We start from the raw sequence: 21,547 nt of genomic DNA, 5'->3' as shown, positions 1-21,547 counted from the left end.
CTACCTAGTCCGTGCCGCGTGTCGCCGCGGGCAGGGAGCTCGAACTACGGGGCATTTAAAAATGGCGGCGCCCGGGAACATGCAAATGATATTTAAATCCCGGGCTTCATTTGCAAGTTCAATGCCTACATTAGCCACCCTAGTTCGAACTGGGGTGGCAGTGCACTTACCCTCCCTCCTGTTCGCTCTCCTGGCCACGCCCCAAGCCCAATGACCCACCCCAAGAAGCTGCGTGGCCACCTGCAAAGCAACTGGATGTTCTGAAGACAGGACGCAGGCTGATCTGATGCTCTACCCGCTGCTTGGGGACTTCCCCACCCGCAGGTCTCTGTGAAGGTGGCTGTGGTACCGTGGGACGGAGGAGGATGTCCACGCCAGCCACGGAGGAACACAAATGCTTGGGTGGAAGGAAGGGAGCCGAGTCTTTGGGCAGGAGCTGGATGAAAAGATCTCAGTTGGGGGCAGCTTTCTGCATCGATCCTATGGAAAAAACAGCCCCGCCGGTCCCCCCCGTAAGCGTCCCCTTGGTGACTGCGTCGCCACCAGCATGTCCTACCCGCCGGCTGCTGGGAAAGAGACAGGAGCAGACGCTGAGAACTCCCCCCCCACCACGGCAGGGAGCGGTCTGCCCTGGGAGGCGGAGACCCCCCCAGTCCACCAGACACATCTTCTCTGCCCCCCCTTGCTTGTTTAAACAGCTTCCAGAGCCGTTCTGTGCAGGGCCCGTGGGAGCGGGGCAGATGGGAGCGGACCGTGATTTATTCTATACACACCAACGCTACTGGCTACACTCCAGCTCCGCTCGCCGGCCAAACCATCCATAAACTTGTCAGTTATTCGTAACTGATGCTCCGTGGAAGCACCGGCTGCAACTTGGAACCCCTCCCCCAGAGACCCCAGCCCTTGCTCCAAGCTCCCTGAAGCTGGATCCTGGGGTGGCGGTAACACCTCCTCCAGAGTGGACGCATCAAGCTATGGGACGGTAAAACAAAGGGCAGTTGTTGCTCTCCAGATGTCTGCACGAGGGAGTCTCCATTTCAAAAGAGGGGTACATCTAACTGACTTGGGGACCTACAAAAAGACAGTGTCTAGTGCCTGGGGCCAGGGACTCTCGGGTTCTTTTCCCCACGGTGCCACTGAGTTGCTACGTGTCCTTGGTCAAATCTCTTCACTGTTCTGTGCTCCATTTCCCTATCTGTAAAAAGGGAGTTCATTTGCAGGGTGGCTGGGAGGCCTCGTGAGTGTGTAGCGAGTGTCTGCAGAGGCTCAGACAGAGAGTGCTAACAAACATCTCTTCATTACAAAGCAGAAAGTCAACTGCTCCTAAAATGCTGCGTATGGGAAAGCATTCATGATGTCCCTGCAACTGCTATCGACTCCCTGGAGCTGCTAGAGGGACTAGGGATGTAAAATCTCATTTCAAATGTTAACCTGTTAAACTAGACATTTAACCAGTTAACCAGCACGCTGTGGAGTGGTGGGTCCCGCCGGGCTGGAGAAGCCCCCCCATCCGCAGCGTGCAAGTGCTCCGGCCAGGCCAGACACCAGTTAACCACTTACCCCATGCTGGTAACACGCTGCTCACCAGGTAACCGGTTACCCCATGCTGGTAACACGCTGCTCACCAGGTAACTGGTTACCCCATGCTGGTAACACATGGTTTACCAGTTAACCGGTTACCCCATGCTGGTAACACACGGCTTACCAGTTAACCGGTTACCCCATGCTGGTAACACACGGCTTACCAGTTAACCGGTTACCCCATGCTGGTAACACACGGCTTACCAGTTAACCAGTTACCCCATGCTGGTAACACACGGCTTACCAGTTAACCGGTTACCCCATGCTGGTAACACACGGCTTACCAGTTAACCAGTTACCCTTTGCATTCCTAAAAGGGACAACTGCTTTGTACTGGCAAGCTGAGTGTAGGCCAGTACTCCCCAGTGGGCACGTGGCGGCGGTCCACGGGGCACCCGAGGGCCGCACAGGTAGCGTTTCTCTCTATGTTGCGTGGCTGCGGCCCACAGAGCACAGAGAGCTGCATGCAGCCCGCAGTGGTAAGCAGGTTGAGAGCCAGTGGCCGGGGTTCAATCAGAAGACTGGATGGGTTGACCGGAGGATCCCTGCCCACTCGCCAGCCTCCATTTCCGCAGGGCTCCCTGGCTTCCTGTCGGGATGATCAAGGGGCGCGGCGCTCGTGCGCAGTGAGTGCTGCCCCGAGAGCCCCCTGCCACCCCAGGATTCACAGCAAGCCCCCATATCCGCCAGGGAGTCTCCTCCCGGTACGGCGTTTGCAGCCCGATGCGAGAAAAGCTGCTCCGGGCGAGACAAAAAGAACTTTTCGGAGGCGTGTGCCCGGACAGCAGTCCCCCCGGGCCCAGCAAGCTGCGCCTCCCCGCAGGCAGGCAGGACAAAGAGCGGGGGAAGGGAGGCAGCAGAGTTTTCGCTCAGCGCTCGCGTCTCACGCTGGGCTCCACTGAATAAATGATCAGGGTCAAACGCGAGGCTAAAAAGGAAAAAAGGGAGGCACAAAAACCCTCTTATTAATGCCATGGAAAAGCGCGTTCTCCCCCGACAACGGGAAGAGGCAGGGAATTCCCACTGGAGACGGCCATCCCACAGCAGAACCACAACACTGCACTTCACTTAGGGACGGGACAGAACGTACCACCTTGGCCACTCCCCAGATCCATGGCACACCCACCCCTGGAATAGCGCGGGCAGGTCTGGTCGCCCCATCGCCAAAAGGATCCAGTGGACCTGGACACGCTTCAGGAAACGGCAACCAAGACGATCCAGGGTTGGAACAGCTTCCGCACAAGGAAAGGTTAAAAAGAGCAGGGCTGTTCCGCGAGAAGGGAGACGACCCGGGGGGACATGGCCGGGGTCCGTACAAATACGAATGGCGTGGGGAAAAGTGACTAGCGAAGCGTTATTTGCCCTTTCCCACAAGACAAAAACCAGGGTCACTTGATGAAATTAACAGGCAGCAGATTTAATACAAACAAAAGGAATTACTTTTTCCATGCAGCGTGTGGTTAATTTGTGGAACTCACTGCCCTGGGATGTTGTGGTGGCTACAAGTATAACTGGGTTCACAAAAGGACTCGATAAGTTCAGGCAGGATAAGTCCAAGAATGGCTATTAGCCAATATAGTCCAGGAGGCAAACCCGTGCTAGGGGCAACCCCGAACCTGGTGCTGGCTGCTCTCAGAGACAGGGAACTGGGCTGCAAGCACCCTGAGACTGATCCCGTGAGCCATTCTTATCTCTACCCCAGAGGTGGCAAGTCCTGGTCTCTCTCGCTAGGATCAGACTCCACCCCTCCCTGATTGCTCTGCAGGTCTGTGGCCTGACTGCTTTGCGCAGAGCTAGATCAACCCGAAATGCAGCTGCTGTTTCCCGGGGGTGGTGTTGTGGGATGCTGTGACCCAAGAGCACCCTCCGCAGGCTTGGTCCTGCAGGCAATAAAGTTCAGATACAAATAAGACTGTGAGTTTGCGCACAGTAAATCACAGCATCCCACACTCTACACAGGAACACGCCAGAGAATAGCTCTGGGACCGGTCTTCTGTTCCAGCCAAGCCTCACAAAGAGAGAGATCAGCCTGCTTTGCAGAATTGCAACATTAAGGGAACCCAACCGCATGGCCCAACGGCTCCTACCCGCACCTGTCACGTGAAACTGCTCACGGGGATTTCCACTCCGCCCCTTGTCACGTGGATCAGGCTGAACGCAGGGTTTTGGGGAGGGCAGGGTAATCCGTGATTGGCACATCGCCCAGTCCAGAGGGTTTGGGCCTAGCTAGCCCCAGCCCTGCTGGGAACACGTCGTGGGTTCACGTGCACAACGGGCCACAAGTATGGGCCGTGGCGGATCATGCGCCGGGGCAGCGCTAGCGAAGACAATGGGCTGACTCTTGAAAGCGGGCCTGTCCACGTGACCCCCCCAACGCTTCTGCCGCCGCGTCGGGAACTCGACGTGCATGGCTGGATCCAGCGCTGCGTGCTGCCGGGAAACCCTGATTCCCACGGCTCTCGCCGGGGCGGCCCGGGGCAAAGCCCTGCTTCCGGAAGCTGTGCTGGGAACCACGGGCCGGCTCGCCGAGAGGGGGCGCGGGACGGCCGGCACCGCTGCCACGGCCGACGTGAACCACTGCCCGACGTGCCCACGAAGTTCTCTGGTGGAGGCGTGGCTCGGCCTGGCACGGACACGGGGCTTTGGCGCAGTGCTCCCACCCCAGTGGGGGGGGCGTTCAAACTAGCGCCAGGCCACGGAGAACACCCCCCACGCAGCGCCCCGGGGCCCCCTCCCCCGCTGAGGACGTAAAGGCAAGCCGGCCTACCTACAAAGAGAACGAGGCACGGGCCCTCATTCAGCTGCACGGCGTTGGAGTCCGTCAGCTCCAGCACGGGCTTGGGATGCCAGGGGAACTCTCGGCATTCGGGGTCATTCAGCACCTCCACCCGGCCCTGCCGCGTGATCACGTCTCCCTTGGCGTCCAGGACGACGAGCGTGGGGATGCCTGCAGCAGAGGGAACAAAGGCAGGGCTCAGGCACAGCCGTAAGCGCGCGGGGGAGGGGCTGGGGAGCCGACGAGGCAGCCGGTTAACGTCTCGCACGCGTGCTCCCGACGGGAGGGAGGACAGGCCAGAGCCGGGGGGCCAGGACTCTCCTGACGGCCAGGGGAGCGCAGCCTCGCGCCACAGGACAGGAACCACCTCTGGGAGGGACTGTGGTAGCTAAGGGCCCGATCCACGGCCCGGGGGGCCCTGCCATTGGCTTCAACGGGCTCTGGCTGTGATGTGCACAGCAGCCCCACACTCCGGCTAGGAGGAAGCGGGGGCAGTTGTTTCCGTGACAGAGCCCCGCACGGGAGGGGCTGGGGCAGCTCCGGGAGGCCTGAGACGCAGCTGCGGAGCAGGAACTGGCTTGGAAGGGATTTCGATAGGGAGCCCCGCTGGGCAGAGCCAGAGAACCCGCCGCCCGCCTACCGCCGCGAGGCAGAGCTGTCCTGCAAGGCTGTCGGCCCGACAGCCCCAGCGCACGACTGGACTGTATCTATTCAGAGCCATCCCCGGCTCTTCTTCCTAACCCCTCTCCCGCCCGCCGCCCTCCCGTCTCCTGGGGCAGAGTGGGCAGCCAGAGGGCAACGGTGGGGCTGAGGCCAGTCCCTGCAGCGCACCGCTCCCAGCAGACGGCCCTCCCGCCGGGCTCCGGCCCAATCCAGAACGCCCAGGCCGCTCCTGGCAGCGAAGGGGCCAGCGCTGCGCTAGTCCGTGGATTACAAATCCAATTCCCAGGCAATCAGTCCCCCAGTTGTTACTCCACAGCTGGCCACGAGGTTATCGGGCATCATCTCCCGATGGCCTTGCACGGGAAAGTCCAGCTGCGCGTGGTTCCCGCCGACGCTGGTTGTGCAGGCCTGGACCTTGCGGAGCAGCCTGGCAGGCGAGCTGCACCCCACAGCATCAACCCCCCGGCCACACAGAAAGAAGAGACAGTCCCGGCCCCAGGGAGCTACCAGCACGTAGAGGGGGAGCACACAGCCACTGAGAGAGGACTGGGGGCGAGCCGCTGCATTGGCACCGCACCAGCTGCCTAATCAATGGCTAAACACAGCTCCCGGCCTCCGCTCCGAGGCCTTTCCCACGTTACTGCCCCACGTTAGGTCCAACCTGCCCCGCTGGCTCTGCGCCGGCAGCGGAACGCGGCTGTTCTGCGTAGCCTGCACCACGCCGGTTCAAAGGTTCTCGGCGCAGAGGGAGCAGAAAGGCCCTCCCGTAGGCCTCCCTTGTATGGAGACTGACTTCACAGTCCTGCCCCCCGGCTCTGGATGCAGTGGAAGTGCCCGTCGCGGCTCAGGACCCAGCCTGGCCAGGCGCTGCGCGCCCTCGGCTCCCACTGAAGCTAAGGGCAGTAGCAGGCCGCAGCGCCTGGCCAGACTGAGTCCTGGCGCTGCAGGCACCGGGGAGTGAAATCAGATCCTTTCCCACGCACGGCCCCTCTCTGAGCCCGATGGAAAGGGTTGTATGGGGGGAGGTGGGACCGTGGGTCTCATCAGGAGGCTGCCGAGCGAGCGGGGGCGAGAATTCCTGGTGCAAAGGCTGAGAACCCCCATTGTGTTACAGAAGCAGGCTGGCTTTCCCGGCACTCAGGCCGTGATTTACGAGCTGGGTGTGACTGCAGCCAAAGGAAACGCAGAGTAGCCCTGGGGTGGGAAGAGTTCCTGCCTAAGCGCTGTCAGGAGAGCCATTATCACGGCTGCAGGGGCCCGGCTTCCCTTCCCACGGCTCCGGCCCCTCCAACTCAGTTCACACCCCCAAACCAGCGAATCCAGGACTCCCCTCCCTCAGCCTCTCCGTTCCATGCAGCCCGCTCAGCCTCACTGGCGTGTGACGAGGAATAGCGCGGTCCTGACACGCTCCCTGCTGCTTTCCGGCCTTCTCCGATGCAAAGCGCAGACCAGTCTCTTGGCACTAGATCCCCTTGGCCCAAGATCACAATACTTCCCTTCCTCCCCCCCGCACTGGTGTCAGCTTCCCGAGTCTCCGAAAGCTCAAGTGGAACAGGTGGTATTTTGCTGAAGCTGTCGTATCCTGAGCTGGCTAAAAGAAGTCTAGTCATTGGCAACGTGTTTTGCTCTCGGAAAGTCAGCGATCTTCATCTTGGGATGAAAAAGGCACCAGCTCGCAGGGAACAGCGCGTTTGCAAACACGGGGGGGAAGGGAGTTCCCCTGACGCTGGCGTTGGCCTGCAGGTCTCTGCGGCAGGAAACCAAACGAACTTCAGCTCCTGGGGCCTTGCCCCGCTCGTCACTAAAATCAATGGCAAAACGCCGCAGGGAGCTCCCAAGAGCGCAGGGGTAGAACTTTGAGCTGCCCCTCTCCTGACAGGACTGATACCGGATGTTACGCCTTTGAGCAATTCTCCTCTTAGCGAGTGGGAAGAACATGCACGTGTCCCTGCACCGGGCAACGTGGAGAGTCCAGGAAGCGTTATCCACCCAAACCCAGCCAGCGTCAGTCACAGGCATTTCCCGGAAGTCAAAAGAGCCGCACCCAAAAAGTCCCAACATTTCGAAACTACAGGAATCCCCGGCCATTCGCGGTGGACGTGGCACCACGGCAAATGGGAAAACTTGTGAATACTGACAGCCGTGGCTCCCAATATCACCATGGGGGCTGGGAGTTCCTCGTGGCTCCCAGCCCCTGTGGTAAGGTCCCCGCGGCTCCTGGTTGCCAGGGGGAACTCACCATGGAGGCCAGTAGCTGCAGGGAACTCACCGTGGAGGCCAGGAACTAGGACGAGTTCCTCTCGGCTCCCGCGGCTGCCCCTCCCCAGGCCAGGAGACACCCACGAATAGCGATTCCACAAGGGGCTCCTGCAATATGGGATCCTGCTAAACAGGATGGTGTGCGGAGGGCTGAGGGAGACGGGTCTGCGTGAAGGCAAAGGTGTGTGGTTCACACAACGGAGTGGCGGGGGAAGGTCAGGCTTTCAGGGGAAGGCTGCTGGGAAGTCTATTAAAACAAGCACTTGGAAATGAAGTTAAAAAAACCCTCCTGACAATTGTTAACAGACTTTTTCCTCCCAAGGATTAGTGCACTTCAGTTGCTGTGGATGCAGCTTTATAGATATTTTAATTCATCCCGCCTGGCTGAAGCAGATGTGTTAAAGAGCAGCCTTCCCGGAGGTTACGAGCACGTATTTCATTCCTGCAAAAAGACGGGCCAGTTCTGCTCCTCGGTTCCACGGCACAGAGCTCCGTGCCCCACGCTGCGCTGCGCTGCTCACTCGAGTCCGCCCGGGCAGTGCCCTGCTCCGCCACCTCGCTGAACACGGTACTCAGCAGGGCACACGCGTGGCACATTGATTCCGAGTGGGAGAGTGTTTACAGGCACACAGGTAGAGCCCTGCGAATCCGGGGCCGTCAGCGGGTGTCCGCAGCCGGGGATGTGGCTGTAGATGTCTGTGGCTCATTTCTGTGGATACACACTTTGCATCCAGATGGGGCTATGGTGCAGGGCCAGTGTGGTATCTGCAAACACGCTCATTGTCAGAAATTCACACAGCAGTTGGCTTTCGACTCCAAACGACCAGATTCAGTCCTGGCTGGAGCTAGTGCAACTGCAGTGCATTCAGTGGACTTTTTACAAAGGGCTGGATTAGCGCAGTCTGAATAATGGAGGCCACATTAGCAAGAGATGCACCTTCACTGAAAAAACCAGAAGGCTGACAGGTAGTGAAATGCAGAGTCTGATCTCCAAGGGCCCAATTCACCTCCATGTAAAACAATGGGAACTAAGTGCAGTCAGACTAGAGATGTGGTCCAGGTGGCAAATTCAGATTCAGCCCAGCCTGGTAACTCAAAACAGGCAGGTTCCTCAGTTACCTATTACCTTGGCGGTGTTACACTGGCAGAGCTCTGTCTCAGGGTATGGAGCATCCACCCCCCAGAGACGCAGCTAAACCAATCTAAGCCCTGGTGGAGACAGCGAGAAGTTGCTGAGGAATTCTTCCGCTGCTCCAGCCGCCGCCGCTCAAGGAGGTAGATGAACAACAGCCAAACTCCCTCCCATCACCGCGGCGAGTATCTACACTGAGCCCTACTGCAGGGCAGCTCCAGCTCTACCATCTGGCCTGGTCTACACTACAACACTAGGTCCAAGTGAGCCGCCTTGTGCGGATCTAGCTGTGCACGTGTCGACACTGAAAGTTGTCTCCCACCTATGCGAGCACCACGTTATGCCAACCCGGTACCACCGCTCGCCCAAGCGGCGCTGAGCCTTGGTCCATGGACTGAGGTTGCTGCAGCGCGAGTGTGGGCAGCACAACGTCTGGTGCTAAAGGTTTCCTGGAGCCGTTTTCAGCACAGCAGAAGGCAGGGGAGGTCACTGCTGCGCTCTCACGTGCGGGGGGGGGGGGGGGGGGGGGGGGGGGGGGGGGACACCCAACAGGCTACTCACGCGTCTTCTTCGCATTCTAAGCATTTCACAGAGAAATCCACGGACGTTTGTTTGCTCAGCATTCGCCGGCAAGCCCTGGCGAGCGATCACATTCCCCTCATTCCAGCCCCGGACAGTGCAGCTTTGAATTCCTTTGGCCATGCGGAGGCTGTACACCCGGTTAGCGGGAAGAACAGCACATCATCCTAGCCCGGTGGGTGAGTTACAAATGCCAAGGTTGTGCCAAGGAACTTATCTGAATCCCAGAAGGGCTTATTCATCACCTGAGGGCATGTGGGGTCAGGTCAGAAAGCCAGTGAGGAACTGGAAAACTCACTTGGAGCCCTGCCACGTGAGACGGAGAACCCCCTGCCCAGTGACGAGAACAGAAACAAAGGGCGTTACGTATCTCTCAGACCTGGCACCTTTATCCCCTTAGAATTCCAATCGCACCCCCAACTTACTCGGCACTTGGAGCTCCTCCTCCAGGTCCATGGGATACTGCGGAAAGACTCCGAGTCCTGTGTTCTGTGTAACGGCATTTACTGGAACCAATTTCCAGCACTGCCACAGATATCCCTGCATGACCTTGGGCCAGTCACTTAATCTCATCTCTCGGCAATTCCCTTTATACAAAGGTCTCTCATTCGCTCTCCTGACCAGGCCTGTTTTCAATGGCTGGCCTCATTAAGCCTAATTCTATATCTGCAGACAATGTGTGCTCATGGCTCATAGCGTGTCGACCTCCACTTGATTTCCAGGCCTCATCAGATAACAAGACATCTAAGTGCTATGAACCAAATTACTTCCAAGCGTAAAACTACACTGAGAAAGTCAGAGCCTAGAGGTTAAAGAATAAATCATTTCACTGTTACCATTCTCAGGTAAACACACAAGCAGGCCTGGCCTGGATTTCTGGATTTTCAATCTGACAGGGCCCTTTAACGAGTCTAAAACACGCAGCGATTCAGTTTGAACAAGACGGGCGCTCACATATAGCTAGTCATAGTAACGGTGGGGTGAGAGAGAAATGTAGGTCACCAAAAAAAGTTCCCTTTTCATCCAGACCACCTCAGCTTTGGACTTTTTTTTTTATATTCCTATTGCTGAGGCCCTCTCCCTTTGCTACTTTCATTAACAATAAAGAAATGATCCCTCAGCACTATCCAAGCGGTGATTCACTGTGGATAAAAGTTGAGACTTTTCAATGCAGCTATTCCTGGGTCCAGATTCGAAATCACACCAAGAGGTAGGCAATGGTATAAATGATGATGAAGAGCCCATGTTTTCAATACTTACAAGGCAAAACCGTTTTGTGCGCGCAATCTGGATACAAAATGCCGCTTCTCTAGACCTGGACCTGAGTTTGCGGAGCTGACCGAGGAGCCAGCGGGAAGAACAGGTCCAGTTTCTGAGACCGATACAATTCTGACAGAAAAAAGACGGTAATAAGAAAACAACCCAGACTGAAAGATGGAGGGGGATTTGGACAAAGAAATTGGCCAGGATACGTTGGTTTCTATGTGGGAATGGACAGGGGATCTACAGCTTCAATGTGGGTAGCTCAGAGGATTTGTGCAGGTTGAACCTCCCCGGTCCGCACCCTGCCCTGTTGGTCCCCTGGGCTTCCTGACCTGCTGAGCTCCCCGGCTACGAAACGCCGAGCTCCCGGCCTTGCCAGGCAGCTCATTGCCAGCAGCCCATTGCCTAGCAGTGATCCCAGCCACTAGCCTTCCACTGGCGCACTGTGGTCCTGGAACATCCCTGAACCAGAGAGCCTGGTGTAGACAGAGAGTGTATGGAACTGTATAGACGGTGTCTGGCTCCAATCAAGAGCCTTCATATTTCTGCTCTTGGAGAGGCCTTGTCTAGGACAGGTTGTGGCAGGGACAGGGGAACCAAGTTGCACTTGGGATGCTTGTGTCCAGGGATTAGTCAATTTTTAGAGGAAATTATGAAACCGATTCATTTTATCCAGCTGACGTCCGGTTCCTCTCACGCTGCAGGAGAGCAGCTGCACGTTAAGCCGCACGGCTCATTATTGGAAACAGACTTCTCCAACGGAACTGGGGTAGAGTCTACAAAGGCCTGTCCTTGCAATGGAACAGCTCTCAGCCCACGGGTGCAGCGAGAGAAGCCCCAAAAAAGGGAGCGGTATTGGGATACTGCCTCGCCCTTCTTAGCTCCGAGGGGCAGAGCTTCCCAGAGTCGCTCCTTCCCCAGGCGCTTCGACTCTTAACCCGACCCTGAACCAGGACCAAGTCGTGTGGGAGTCGGTATGGACGCGCCTTAGTGCAGCGTTGCCGTAATACCAAATCTCCCCCAAAGATGCACTGCCTGCACGCTCCAGGTGTTCCTCACCTAGCAACCAATGGCCCTTGTGCGCTAAGCCCCCCAGAAAGCCACCCCGCCGGGCTAGGCTGACGCAGCCCTCCACGAAGCAGAGCAGGAGAGAAGGCGCATTCAAGCCAATGCCTCAAGGCTGGTCCATCTCTGGCGATGTGCCGTTCCCGTGGGGGGCACTACCAGCCCCTTCCGTCTGTCAGGCGGCAATCTCGCTCCCCCAGGCCTGACCGGGACAACTCACAAGAACTTGTGTTGTCTCTCTCCCCCTGCAAATGGTGCAAGAAAGAGCCTTGTATTGCCCTGTGTATTTCAGGCCTTCCCCAGTTCTCTACGGATGGCTTCCCCTAGCTTGTGTGACAGCTCACAAAGCAACTGTGGGGGAGGGACCCAGAGGAAAGGCGTTCTGAAGGGCGTCATTTATCACCTTGCCTGGCACAACTTGCCCCCAGCCCTAAGGCAGTCACACCCACAGAGATACAGGCCTGTGGGATCCAGGGCAGCCCCTCACAAATAGATTTCACGCCCCCTGGGCCCTACGTTGGCACTGTGCGTTCTTCACACACGTACCAACAGACCCTCACTGATTTCCCTTTCTTAAATGGTCAACTCCTTTGGCTCTGACAAAGCCAACGTTTTCCAACTTTCCTTTGTAGGTACAAGCATGAACTGAGAGGCCATGGTGTAAGTCTTGTACAAAAGTGTAGCTTAAGAACAGGACAGATGAAGTCATGGGTTAGATTTTACCCACTAGATGGTAAAGGCGGTTCCATCTTTCCTCTCTCCTATGTGACTAACTTTTTATAAAAGCTCAGTGACAGAATGTTTTTATGATGTCATCTGACAATATTCTTATTGTAAGGTAACTGCTGGCAAGGAAATCTCAGTTTTTAAAAAAAAAATCTTGTTCGTGATGGATTTGTGATGCTCAGAAGCAGCGTTCTTGTCCAATGGATAAAGTAACTGAAGCGTGTGCAGCAGGACTTTTTGTTTTGCTTTATTTTTAAGGGAAAAAAGCAACTGGACCTGCTATCCCATCTGTTGGGACGAGCAGGATTTTGGCTTTCCTGAGTCCAGAAGGGACACGACATTTCCCGACTATAACTTTAAACATTGTTCCTGCCTTACTGGGCAGGAAGGAAGAGATTTGTGGTTGCTTCTTGCAAAAGGCTCCTCAGATACCCCAGTGATGGGCAACCTTGTAAAAACCTAAAGAGATGGGCAGACAGATTTTTAGGAAAAGAGCTTCTCTCATAACCACTGCCCATCCAATGCAACATGAGGGGGTCAATGAGGATGTCTACAAAACCAAAATCTCTTTCTACATACAAATTAGCGAAAGAAAATCCCCATTGGGGTATAAAATGTATCGCTGCTCCTTGTTCCGCAGGCAGCCTGAGCTGAAGGAGGGAATCGGCATGAAAGCTGGGAACGGTGTGTCCAACGGAGTGATTTCTGAACAGCCACAATGCACAGAATGACTGAATCTGGTGATGAATAGCGCTGGAGAGCCTGTGACGGGGCGTCGGGCGCGGTGCCAGACAACGCCGCGGAAGTCCCCGAGCCCCGCTCTCTCGGGAGCCCCGGGGAGGCGTTTGCCAGGAAGGTGCACCCTCTTGGCGGCCCTGTGCGGCGTGTTCTAGCACCACCCCCAGAGGCGGGGGAAGAGCACAGGCCGACGCCAGAGGGACGCAGCAGGGAGGGGCGGAGTCGGCCGACGGCGAGGGCGGAGCAGTCCAGCGCGGGCGGCACAAAAGATACCGGACCGACCCGGGAGGGGGAAGGGAGAGCTCGGGCCGGAAGGGAGAGCCACAGTGGCGGCTGGGGAGAAGGAGCAGGGTGCCGCTGGACGGAGCAACAGGGAGCAGGAAAGGCGAGACAGCCGGGACGCAGGGATACCCGGGAGCGCGACGGAGGGAAGGAAGTGACCCAGGACTGGGCGAAGGAGCCAACAGGCCGCCCGTGGGTTGGTGAGTTACAGCGGGCTCCCCCCCAACCGGACAGGAAACCCACGACCCCGTCTTTAGGGTCCTGGGTCGGGACCTGGAGTGAGGGAGGGCCCTGGTCCCCCTTCCCTCCGTCAGCCGGTGCGCCGCGGTCAGAAGATCCCTAGGGCCGGGGAGCATATCCATGTAAAAGACTGTCCTCACGGGGACTTCTTAGTTTTTGTATATCGTTAAGGACCACAGAGTCACTTGGAGGGAGGGGTTGGTAACCCTTGGGAGGCCACGCCCTTCTTCCCTGATGACGACGTGGCTGTAAACCTGAGGGGAGGCCCGAGCCGCGACACAGTCCAAGCCATTGAATATCGGGGGGAATGGTGCACCCGACTGGCTCCACACTGGGATAAAGGCATTCAGGGAGATCCAATGAAAGCCCAACAACCCTGCATTTGTCTTTACGTTTCCCTCTTGCTTTCTCCCGGGGAGAGGGAGCCAGCGATGGAAGCCACGTCACAAGGGATCTGGTCATCGCTGCATCCCGTCCCTCAGGCACCGGAAAGCTCTGCCAACGGGCTCCTGGGCATTCAACGACTTGTGAAAAACACAAACACCGTGCCCCTCACGCACGCCTCTTCCCCGCCTCCTACGCTGCTCGCACTTGCTCAGACACGGCTTCCCCTTTTGGGCGGGGGGGGGGGAGGGCAGGACTGCTCAGGGCTCCCCGGACAGATTTCTCACCGAGCTCGGGAAGCGGGAGCAGCAGCCACCGGAGAAGGCTCGGCCCGGGCAAAGGCAGAGACGGCGTCCAGGAGGCAATGCAGCACTGTCAGGGTTTTATGTCAAACAGATGGAATGTCGAGGGGGTGTTCAACGGGGGAAATGGAAACGCAGTTCCCAGCTAGAGAGACGAGTGACAAATAACCTGGGTTTTAAACTGCACCGGCAAACCCAGCAAGGCCAACAGGCAGCAGAGCAATAAACTAGCGGTAGCTGCAGCAATAGATCTTTCACATCCACACTGGGCTTTTGAACAGCACATCCCTCGAGGATGCACTTGTGTTTACTATGGAGGTGACAGAGTGGAGGCAATCATTGGCCCAGACACGGGAGAGGCGGGGGACACCCACAAAGGGCAGAAAGGCCAAGGATGAAACAATTCAACCACTCAACTGGAGAAGTAACACATGGCTGAAAAGCCAGGGACGGCCTCGTCCCACAGAGTCTGCCAGCTAACCTCTGCAGATCTGCTTGGGTACGTACGCTGCGCTCCACAGAGGGACACCTGGGACCAATGGTCCATGGAGACATTTTGAAACGCGAAAGCCGGCACAGACTGGGGCATGGCAGGGCAGAGCTGACAGTTTTGTTAAACAGATGGACGGCTGGTGCAGATGCCGAGTGCCCACTGTTTACTCCCCTGGCTTTCAGAAAGCTTTGGACAGCAGGACACGACAGTCCAGGGCAGGTAATTTACATTTACACTTTATGGCCCCTGGATGCTGCCATGGTGGTGTGAAGAGGTGAAGAGGCCTTAGGGTAACAGAGCCAGGCCCTGAGAAACCCTGTGGAAGGGCAGGCCCACAGCTGCACCTGGGAACCCCCACCCCCAGCAATTCCCTCCGTGGCGTTCGCATCTCTCCGACACTTGCAGGCTGTCGTCAGACCACGTCCCCTGAGACATCACCTACCCAAATTATCCTTCATTCGTCTCACCTCCCATCATAAATCAATCCCTCCAGTTCAGTTCCCCTCACAGGGTGGAAACGCATAAATACTAAAGACTTCCCCACTCGCTAACGGCCCTGTTTATCCTGCCCCCTAACTACACCCACTAAGCGAGAGAGCAATGCCGTCCTCTGGGTATTGAAGGGTCAGCGCATTGCACCAGTTACCTTCCGACCGGCTGTGACCGCACAGTCCTGTGGACACCTTGAAAAAAACCACACACACAATCTCTCTCGCCCTCTCCTGCCACCCCCACCTCTGCAGCCAAGGCCTGTGTGTAATTCTGGACCTAACACCTGGAAGAGCAGATTTACATCAAACATGCAAATGTCATGCAGAGTTCATGTCACTAACGCAAACCAGATGCCATCTCTTCCTTGCGCGCTACATAGAACAATGGCTGAGTTCCTACCACATAGGAGAGCAAGAAAACAACCTGGGAAACTTAAAGAAAAGCAAAACAAATGGATCAGGCTCCAACTTTCCAGCAGGAATGATAAGGTCGCTCTGAAGTCTGGTTGCGGCTAACAGGCTGGCAGGGGGAAGGAAGATACATCTGCAGAGGAGAGAAATGTAGCAGCTCTGCCGGTGCCTGGCTTTATTTAAACAAGAGGAAACCCGAGGGGAGCACGCGGGCTCGGGAGGTTTCCTACCTTGTATGCCATAGAGCCGGTTGAGGCGCGATCTTCTGGCTTCATCAGCATACGGGACGGCTAGCCAGGGCATCTCACTGAAATACTGCTTAAAAGAGTCCTCCGACCTGTGCGACGGACATGGGGGTCAAACACATGCTCCTTCCCTGCCGTTCTTTCAGCCCTTTGCCCAGGAAAGCTGTACGCAGCCCAGCAGGTACCCGCCACGTCCCCAGGACCTGTATGCAGGGCAGGCCAAGTGGCCCCCAGCCAGGGGGAGACCCTGGATTTTAAAGCCAGCCCCTCCCCAAAGCGTGTAGCATGTTTCAGTAAGAGATTGCAAATCTCCTCAGCTGCTACCCCAGGGCCCCACAGAACTGAGGCTGGTCTCCAGAGCACGGAGGGAACTCGAAGCCCAGTGCCAAGCCCTCCGTACGGGTTCTGTGCTTGCCTGCGCCCCACCCCCTAGCCTCGCTTGTCCTTCAATCTCTCCCCTTCACCCTGCCGATTTAGCAGACTCAGAGCCACCTCCCGCTCCCAGGCTGGCTTGCAGGGAACAGCCCTGTGCTGCCTCCCCTCCCCACACCTGGAACCCTGTCTCGGGCGTGAGGCCTGACCAGGATCTCTTTAAAGCGGGGCCTGCACCCATTCCACCTGGGCGTGTCTTTCATCCCCCGGGCACAACTCAAACAGCCGAATGTAGCACAAAGCCTGACTGATCCCCATCTGCCTCTAGTAACTCCCAGCTCCCTCCTGGCTTGGGGCAAGGGTGTCTCCGTCCGGGGTGCAGACACCCCCCAAGCATCCCCTCTGGTGCCTGCACTGCGGCACAGCCCAGAGCCCTCCAAGCAAACAGCAGGGTCGGTTACCTGTCTGCGCTAACAAAGACAATCTCAAATTTCTGCCCCGCCTCCTTGATTTTCCGGTAGGACTCCACCAGGACCCTGGTGAGGCTTCGGCAGGGGGGGCACTGGAAACACACAGAGGAGAAAGTAGTAACTGGACAGCAGAGACGCAGCTCTCTTGGGAGTCAATGGGTCTGATTCACGCCACAGCTCCCCCCACAAGGAGATCAGGGAGCCCTGCACGGCACCCACAATTCCTGCTTTCCAGGGGGCCCTCCAGGCAGCTCCTAGCCCACCACATGGAGTGACTAGGGGGCGCTGGCTCAGCAAGTCCCCCGTGCAGCTCCCGCCTCGGAAGGGGCAGGTGGAAGCTCTCGCCGGCTCCCCCGGCCGGTGCCTTTCGCCTCGGGCACAGCTGCTCCTGGAAAGGGAATCGAGCCCGAGGTGTCAGCCCAGGCAGCGCTGGGCGGAGTTACCCAGCGCCAGGAGCTGCCCCCCGCCCCGCCCACGCGGCGTGCGCCGCAGAGCCGCCAGCCACTCACCCAGTGCGCAGAGAAGTAGACCCCCACGTGAGAGCCCTCCAGGGCGGCGCTGTCCAGCGACTGGCCGTTGCTTCTGAGCAGAGGCCCTGCGACAACTTCACTGAAGGGCTTTGGTCCCCAGGGGAATTCCAGCCCTAGGGGAGCGTGGGGCCGTGGAGGAGAGAGAGAGGCGCCACTTGCATTTCCAGTTCCCAGAGCTCTGCTGAGGGCCCCCCACCCTTCCTCCAAAGGCCCGGAGCTGGGCAATCGTGCAACAGCCGCACCGACGGCTTCTCGTGCCGACCTCCTCTGCCCCCTCCCACCCGGATCCTGGGTCGCAGCCCAGGGCAGGGAGCAGCACCACACGTCAACCACCCAAGGAGGGAGGCGGAGGGGAGCGGCCACGTTCTCTGCCCCCAGTCCTGAGCCATCAGGCTTTCTATAAGGGGGGTGCACCTCCCCAGAGATTCGCTGCTCCTGCAGTCTGAGGGGTGAAGCCGTCTATGCAGCCCCTCCTCCCGCAAAGGAGCGCTCAGCCAGGGCTGGCCCGAGCCATTCCGGCACCCGGGCAGACAGGTTAATTGCACCCCGGGTTGGGGGAGGGCGCGTGCGCGGCCCCGCCCCCGCCCAGCGCATGGGGGAGGGAGTGTGCAGCTGGTGGCGGCAGGACGCACGTGCCCTGCCTGGCCCAGCCCAGCCCGGCTACCGCCACGTAGACCGGGGCTGCCCAGGGCGGGCCGAGACTGGCCGTGCAGGGCCCTGTAGCCACGGGGGGAAGGGCGCTGCTGGCCGGCACTGTGGGGGTTAACGCGGCCCCCGCCCTGGGTGGCTGCTGCAGGGTGGCTGCTGGGAGCTGCTGCAGCCCGCGATCCGGGAGCGCGGCACCTGATGGCAGCTCTAAGGGGGGCTATAAGGGGCGCTGTGCACCCCTTACAGCTGCCATCAGGTGCCCCCCGTAGGCTGGCGCCCCGGGCAGCTGCCCTCGAACCCCTCCATGCTGGACACCCCCTGGGAGCCGGGCTTTGCAGCATGCAGACGGCTCACGTCTCCTACCTAAGCCTCTGTATCCTCTTCTCCGCCCCTTCCCCAAACATTCACGCAGCCAAACTGCACCAGTTTCTACCCTGCTCAGGGCCCTCGGTGCCCGCAGCGGGGCAGGATCTGGCCCTAAGGATTCCCGTGTTTGTTCGCATTCCCCAGGTTTCCCGCTGCCGGAATGCTCCCTGGGACGAGGCAGGGAAGTGCTGCTTTGGGCAGGCAGCTCGTTGCTGCAGTCCGCTCGTCCGTCTTCCCTCTTCAATGCCTGCGGCCTAGCTCTGCCCTGCTTGTGGCTGGGGCTCCCGCCGGCCACGCGCTCTGACTATTCATCTTCGGTCTGGCCAGCACACTCCTCAGAGCTACCGTTTGAAACCAATGGAGAAGCGGCTGGTTACCCTCGGTTACTGCCGCCCAACTCCCGCCTCGGTCTGTGTCTTTTAGGAACAGCAGCCGGCTTCCTTAGAGCGGCGATCATTTTCGTTTCCTACGCACCGGGCTGCGCTGCCCACAGCTTTAAGGCTTGATACTGGACATACAGGTTTCCTTGCCCATGGAAAAAAGCATCTTATTTTATTCGGAATATTCCTTCTGCCAATTCCCGGAATAAGCAGCCTATACAGTCAGCCGGAGCTAAAGCAACATTCGCAGAGGGTTTAGACCACAGAGTGGACTCAGCGTGTTACGCTACATAGCTCTGGCCCCTTGCGTTACACGTCGGGGCTTGTTTTCAGTATCTGGCATTCCCGTGCTGAGGAAATGACAACCCCACGGAAGGGTGAGCACACAGGCAGAAAGGTCACAGGCGCGTAGCATCTCTGTGTAGTGACTACAAATACGTGCAGCAATATCGGATTGTTTTTGTCACTTGACGATTCAGAGAAGGCAGCCTGGTATAAACACGCAGCATAATACAATTTAGAAAAAAACTGCAGCTTTTTTTAAGCATCATCTCTAAGGCTTTGTCTATACTGGCCATTGAGTGACAAAAGCTTTTGTTATTCACGGGTTTAAAAAAAAAAACCCAAACCTAAAGGCTTTGCTGCAGCAAGTGCCAGTGTAAATGGGCTTTATCAGCAGACATGCCAGTATTTTTGTCACCAAAAGTGCTCACAAAGAGCATTCATTGCCTGACGTACCAGCACGACGGTGTTGACGCAGCCATATTGCTGCAAGCGGCGTGACAAGGGAATTGTTCTCTCTCAAACGGTGTAGTGTTACTATTATATACACCATCACTAAATGAGACCGGCAGAGAGATGAAAAATATGGGCCCTCAGTTTGCCCGCCTGTGTCCTGCCCAGTGAAATGCTAGCTACAGTGTTTCATTTCATCTCACTTTTCCTCATTAGCACTTCACACAGAAAACCTCGAAGGGATGCTTTTGTTTGTTAAAAACAAAACCCTAACTCTCATGGGAACAATGCAGGGAATTTCGTGCTGAAAATAATCCAGAGTTTTGATGAGGTAACGCCGATGATCTTCATTTTGTTCCATGTTTTTGCTTCAAGGCACATGTTGGAAAGGGAGCTAAAAGAGAAGCTGACTGTTATCTATCCGTGTGGACGGGCCACGCTCCGGATCTTACCTTCTGGGTCATCCCGGATCACCAACAGGCCGTTTCTGCACACAACCTTCCCTGTGGAAGCATCTATAAATATCAGCGATGGAATGTTGGAGACTCTGTATTTGTTCCATAGTTTCAGCTGTAAAAGAGGGGGAGGGAGAAGAAGAGGTAAACTATAAGCAGCTTGACCATTACAGCTTTTGAGCAGCAGCATCTTACAAGCCCGTTTGCAGCAGAGCATCCAAAGGTCTCACACAAGCCTCTGGCTACTGCTAGCCTGGTGACCTCAAAAGCACATGGCTTCGTCTCTTCTGGAACTTCCTTGTACGGTTACATGCCTAGGGCTGGGAGCGGAGTCTGCATTCTACTCCCAGCTCTGCCACGCGCTCGCTATGTCACCTCAGACACAGGCGTTCGGCTCCCTGTGCCTCTGCTTACCCACGTATAAAATGGGGATACTATTTACACCCCCCCCCAGTGGAGCATTCTGAGATCTTTGGCTGGGAGGTGCTATAGGATATGCTACTGCCACCGCCACTGTGAGGCAATCCTGCGTCAGCGGCTTCCTTCATGCCGAGCTCACCGTTCATGACATCTCCAATCCATGCACAAGACACGTTCACACTGAAAACAGGGCTGACATACAGAATCATGGGGAGAGCGTGATGCCTAGACCAGGGGCAAATACTTTTTGCCTGGAGGCCACTTCAAAAATGTTTGAAGTAGCCCCAAGCCACCCCGGAAGGGGCGGGGCCTAAATGAGAAGGGGCGTGGCTACCCCACCACCAGACCATGACTGGTCTGAGGGTGAGGGAGCCCCTTTGCCCCCCCTTCCCACTAGGCACCCATGCCCTGGCAGAGGCTTGGCACGCTCCGCCACCCCCAGGCCAATCAGAGCTTGGGAGTGGGGGAGCACACGAAGCCTCCTCCACTCTTCCCCCCCCCCCCCCCCGCCCTGCAAGCAGCTTGTGGTGCTTCAAAGTGCCACATGCTCCTGGCAAGGGAGGAGGAATCGTCACTCTCTCCCCCGCCTCCACCCCGTAATTGGCCTAGGGGCGGGGAAGCAGCAGGGCCTCTGCGGGCCAGATCCACCTGCTTGGCCACCCCTGGCCTAGATGCCGCCGCAGGCTGGCCAGCTTGATCAGCAGAATAGAACTCCCCACACTGCTACCTTCATCCCGCCTCCATAACTGAAACACACCAGGGGTCTCATGCTTCTCAGCTGGCATCACAGTTCTGCGTGTACATTTCAGATGCAGAATAAAATACACCAGGGCTGTAAAAAAGCCCCGAGCACCAGACGGCCCTATAGAAAGAGGAAGATAACTGCTGGCAAGACGTAACCTGCAGGTGTACATGGGGCTTGGGAAGCCTGCAATTCACAACCTCCCCCGGCCTTCTGTAATCACTCGAACACATCTTCAACCCTAGCTAAAAGCCAGGAAAGGCTGTGGTCTGAGAAGCTGATCTCAGAGCTTCGAGTACATAAACATTCCAATCTGAACAGTTCACTTACATGTTTCCAAGGCACTTCAACCTAAACAGCCCGGTGATGAATTATCAACCTCTTAAATGCAATCAGATCACAACAGAGTACCAGAGAAGACAGGAGAGAGGAGGGGAGGGGAAGAGAGGAGAGGAAATGAATCATTAGTTTCCCACATCATCAAATAATGTGCTGCAAACCCTTCCCTGGCTCCACAGATATTTATGACATTCATTTGGGCCAGTGGAGAACAAAAAACCGCAATGGAAGTACAGCAGAATGGAGCCTCAATGTTAATACAATTCAGAATTCCACTACTTCTCATACTGTATGCTAGTTCTTTTCCAATGCAAACCAATGGATCCAGAATAAACCTCAACGCAAATGCTGCTGTATACTGAACCACCTCCTTGTTTTATCGGAGTAATACTCAAGTCTCCGCTGAAATTGGGATCCCATTGTACAAGGCGCTGTCGGCTGGAGATGCAGAATACTCTGT

At 57.0% G+C, this 21,547-nt stretch overlaps 1 protein-coding gene across 2 annotated transcripts in view; it reads right to left on the bottom strand.

The window, feature by feature from the left end:
* NXN (nucleoredoxin) overlaps positions 1 to 21,547 on the bottom strand; it is a 93,416-nt gene that overhangs the window by 6,436 nt on the left and 65,433 nt on the right. For both annotated transcript variants that reach the window (XM_075904654.1, XM_075904655.1), the window contains exons 2-6: positions 19,584 to 19,701; positions 16,982 to 17,115; positions 16,464 to 16,564; positions 15,616 to 15,722; positions 4,349 to 4,528 (exon numbers count right to left, since the gene is read on the bottom strand). In XM_075904654.1, the coding sequence (XP_075760769.1) occupies positions 4,349 to 4,528; positions 15,616 to 15,722; positions 16,464 to 16,564; positions 16,982 to 17,115; positions 19,584 to 19,701 (640 nt within the window). The remainder of the gene's footprint in view (positions 1 to 4,348; positions 4,529 to 15,615; positions 15,723 to 16,463; positions 16,565 to 16,981; positions 17,116 to 19,583; positions 19,702 to 21,547) is intronic.

Source organism: Pelodiscus sinensis, chromosome 21, assembly GCF_049634645.1.
Source record: "Pelodiscus sinensis isolate JC-2024 chromosome 21, ASM4963464v1, whole genome shotgun sequence".
NCBI lineage: Eukaryota > Metazoa > Chordata > Testudines > Trionychidae > Pelodiscus > Pelodiscus sinensis.
Note: the sequence above shows the minus strand (reverse complement) of the source record. Positions and strands in the feature narration are given on the sequence as shown.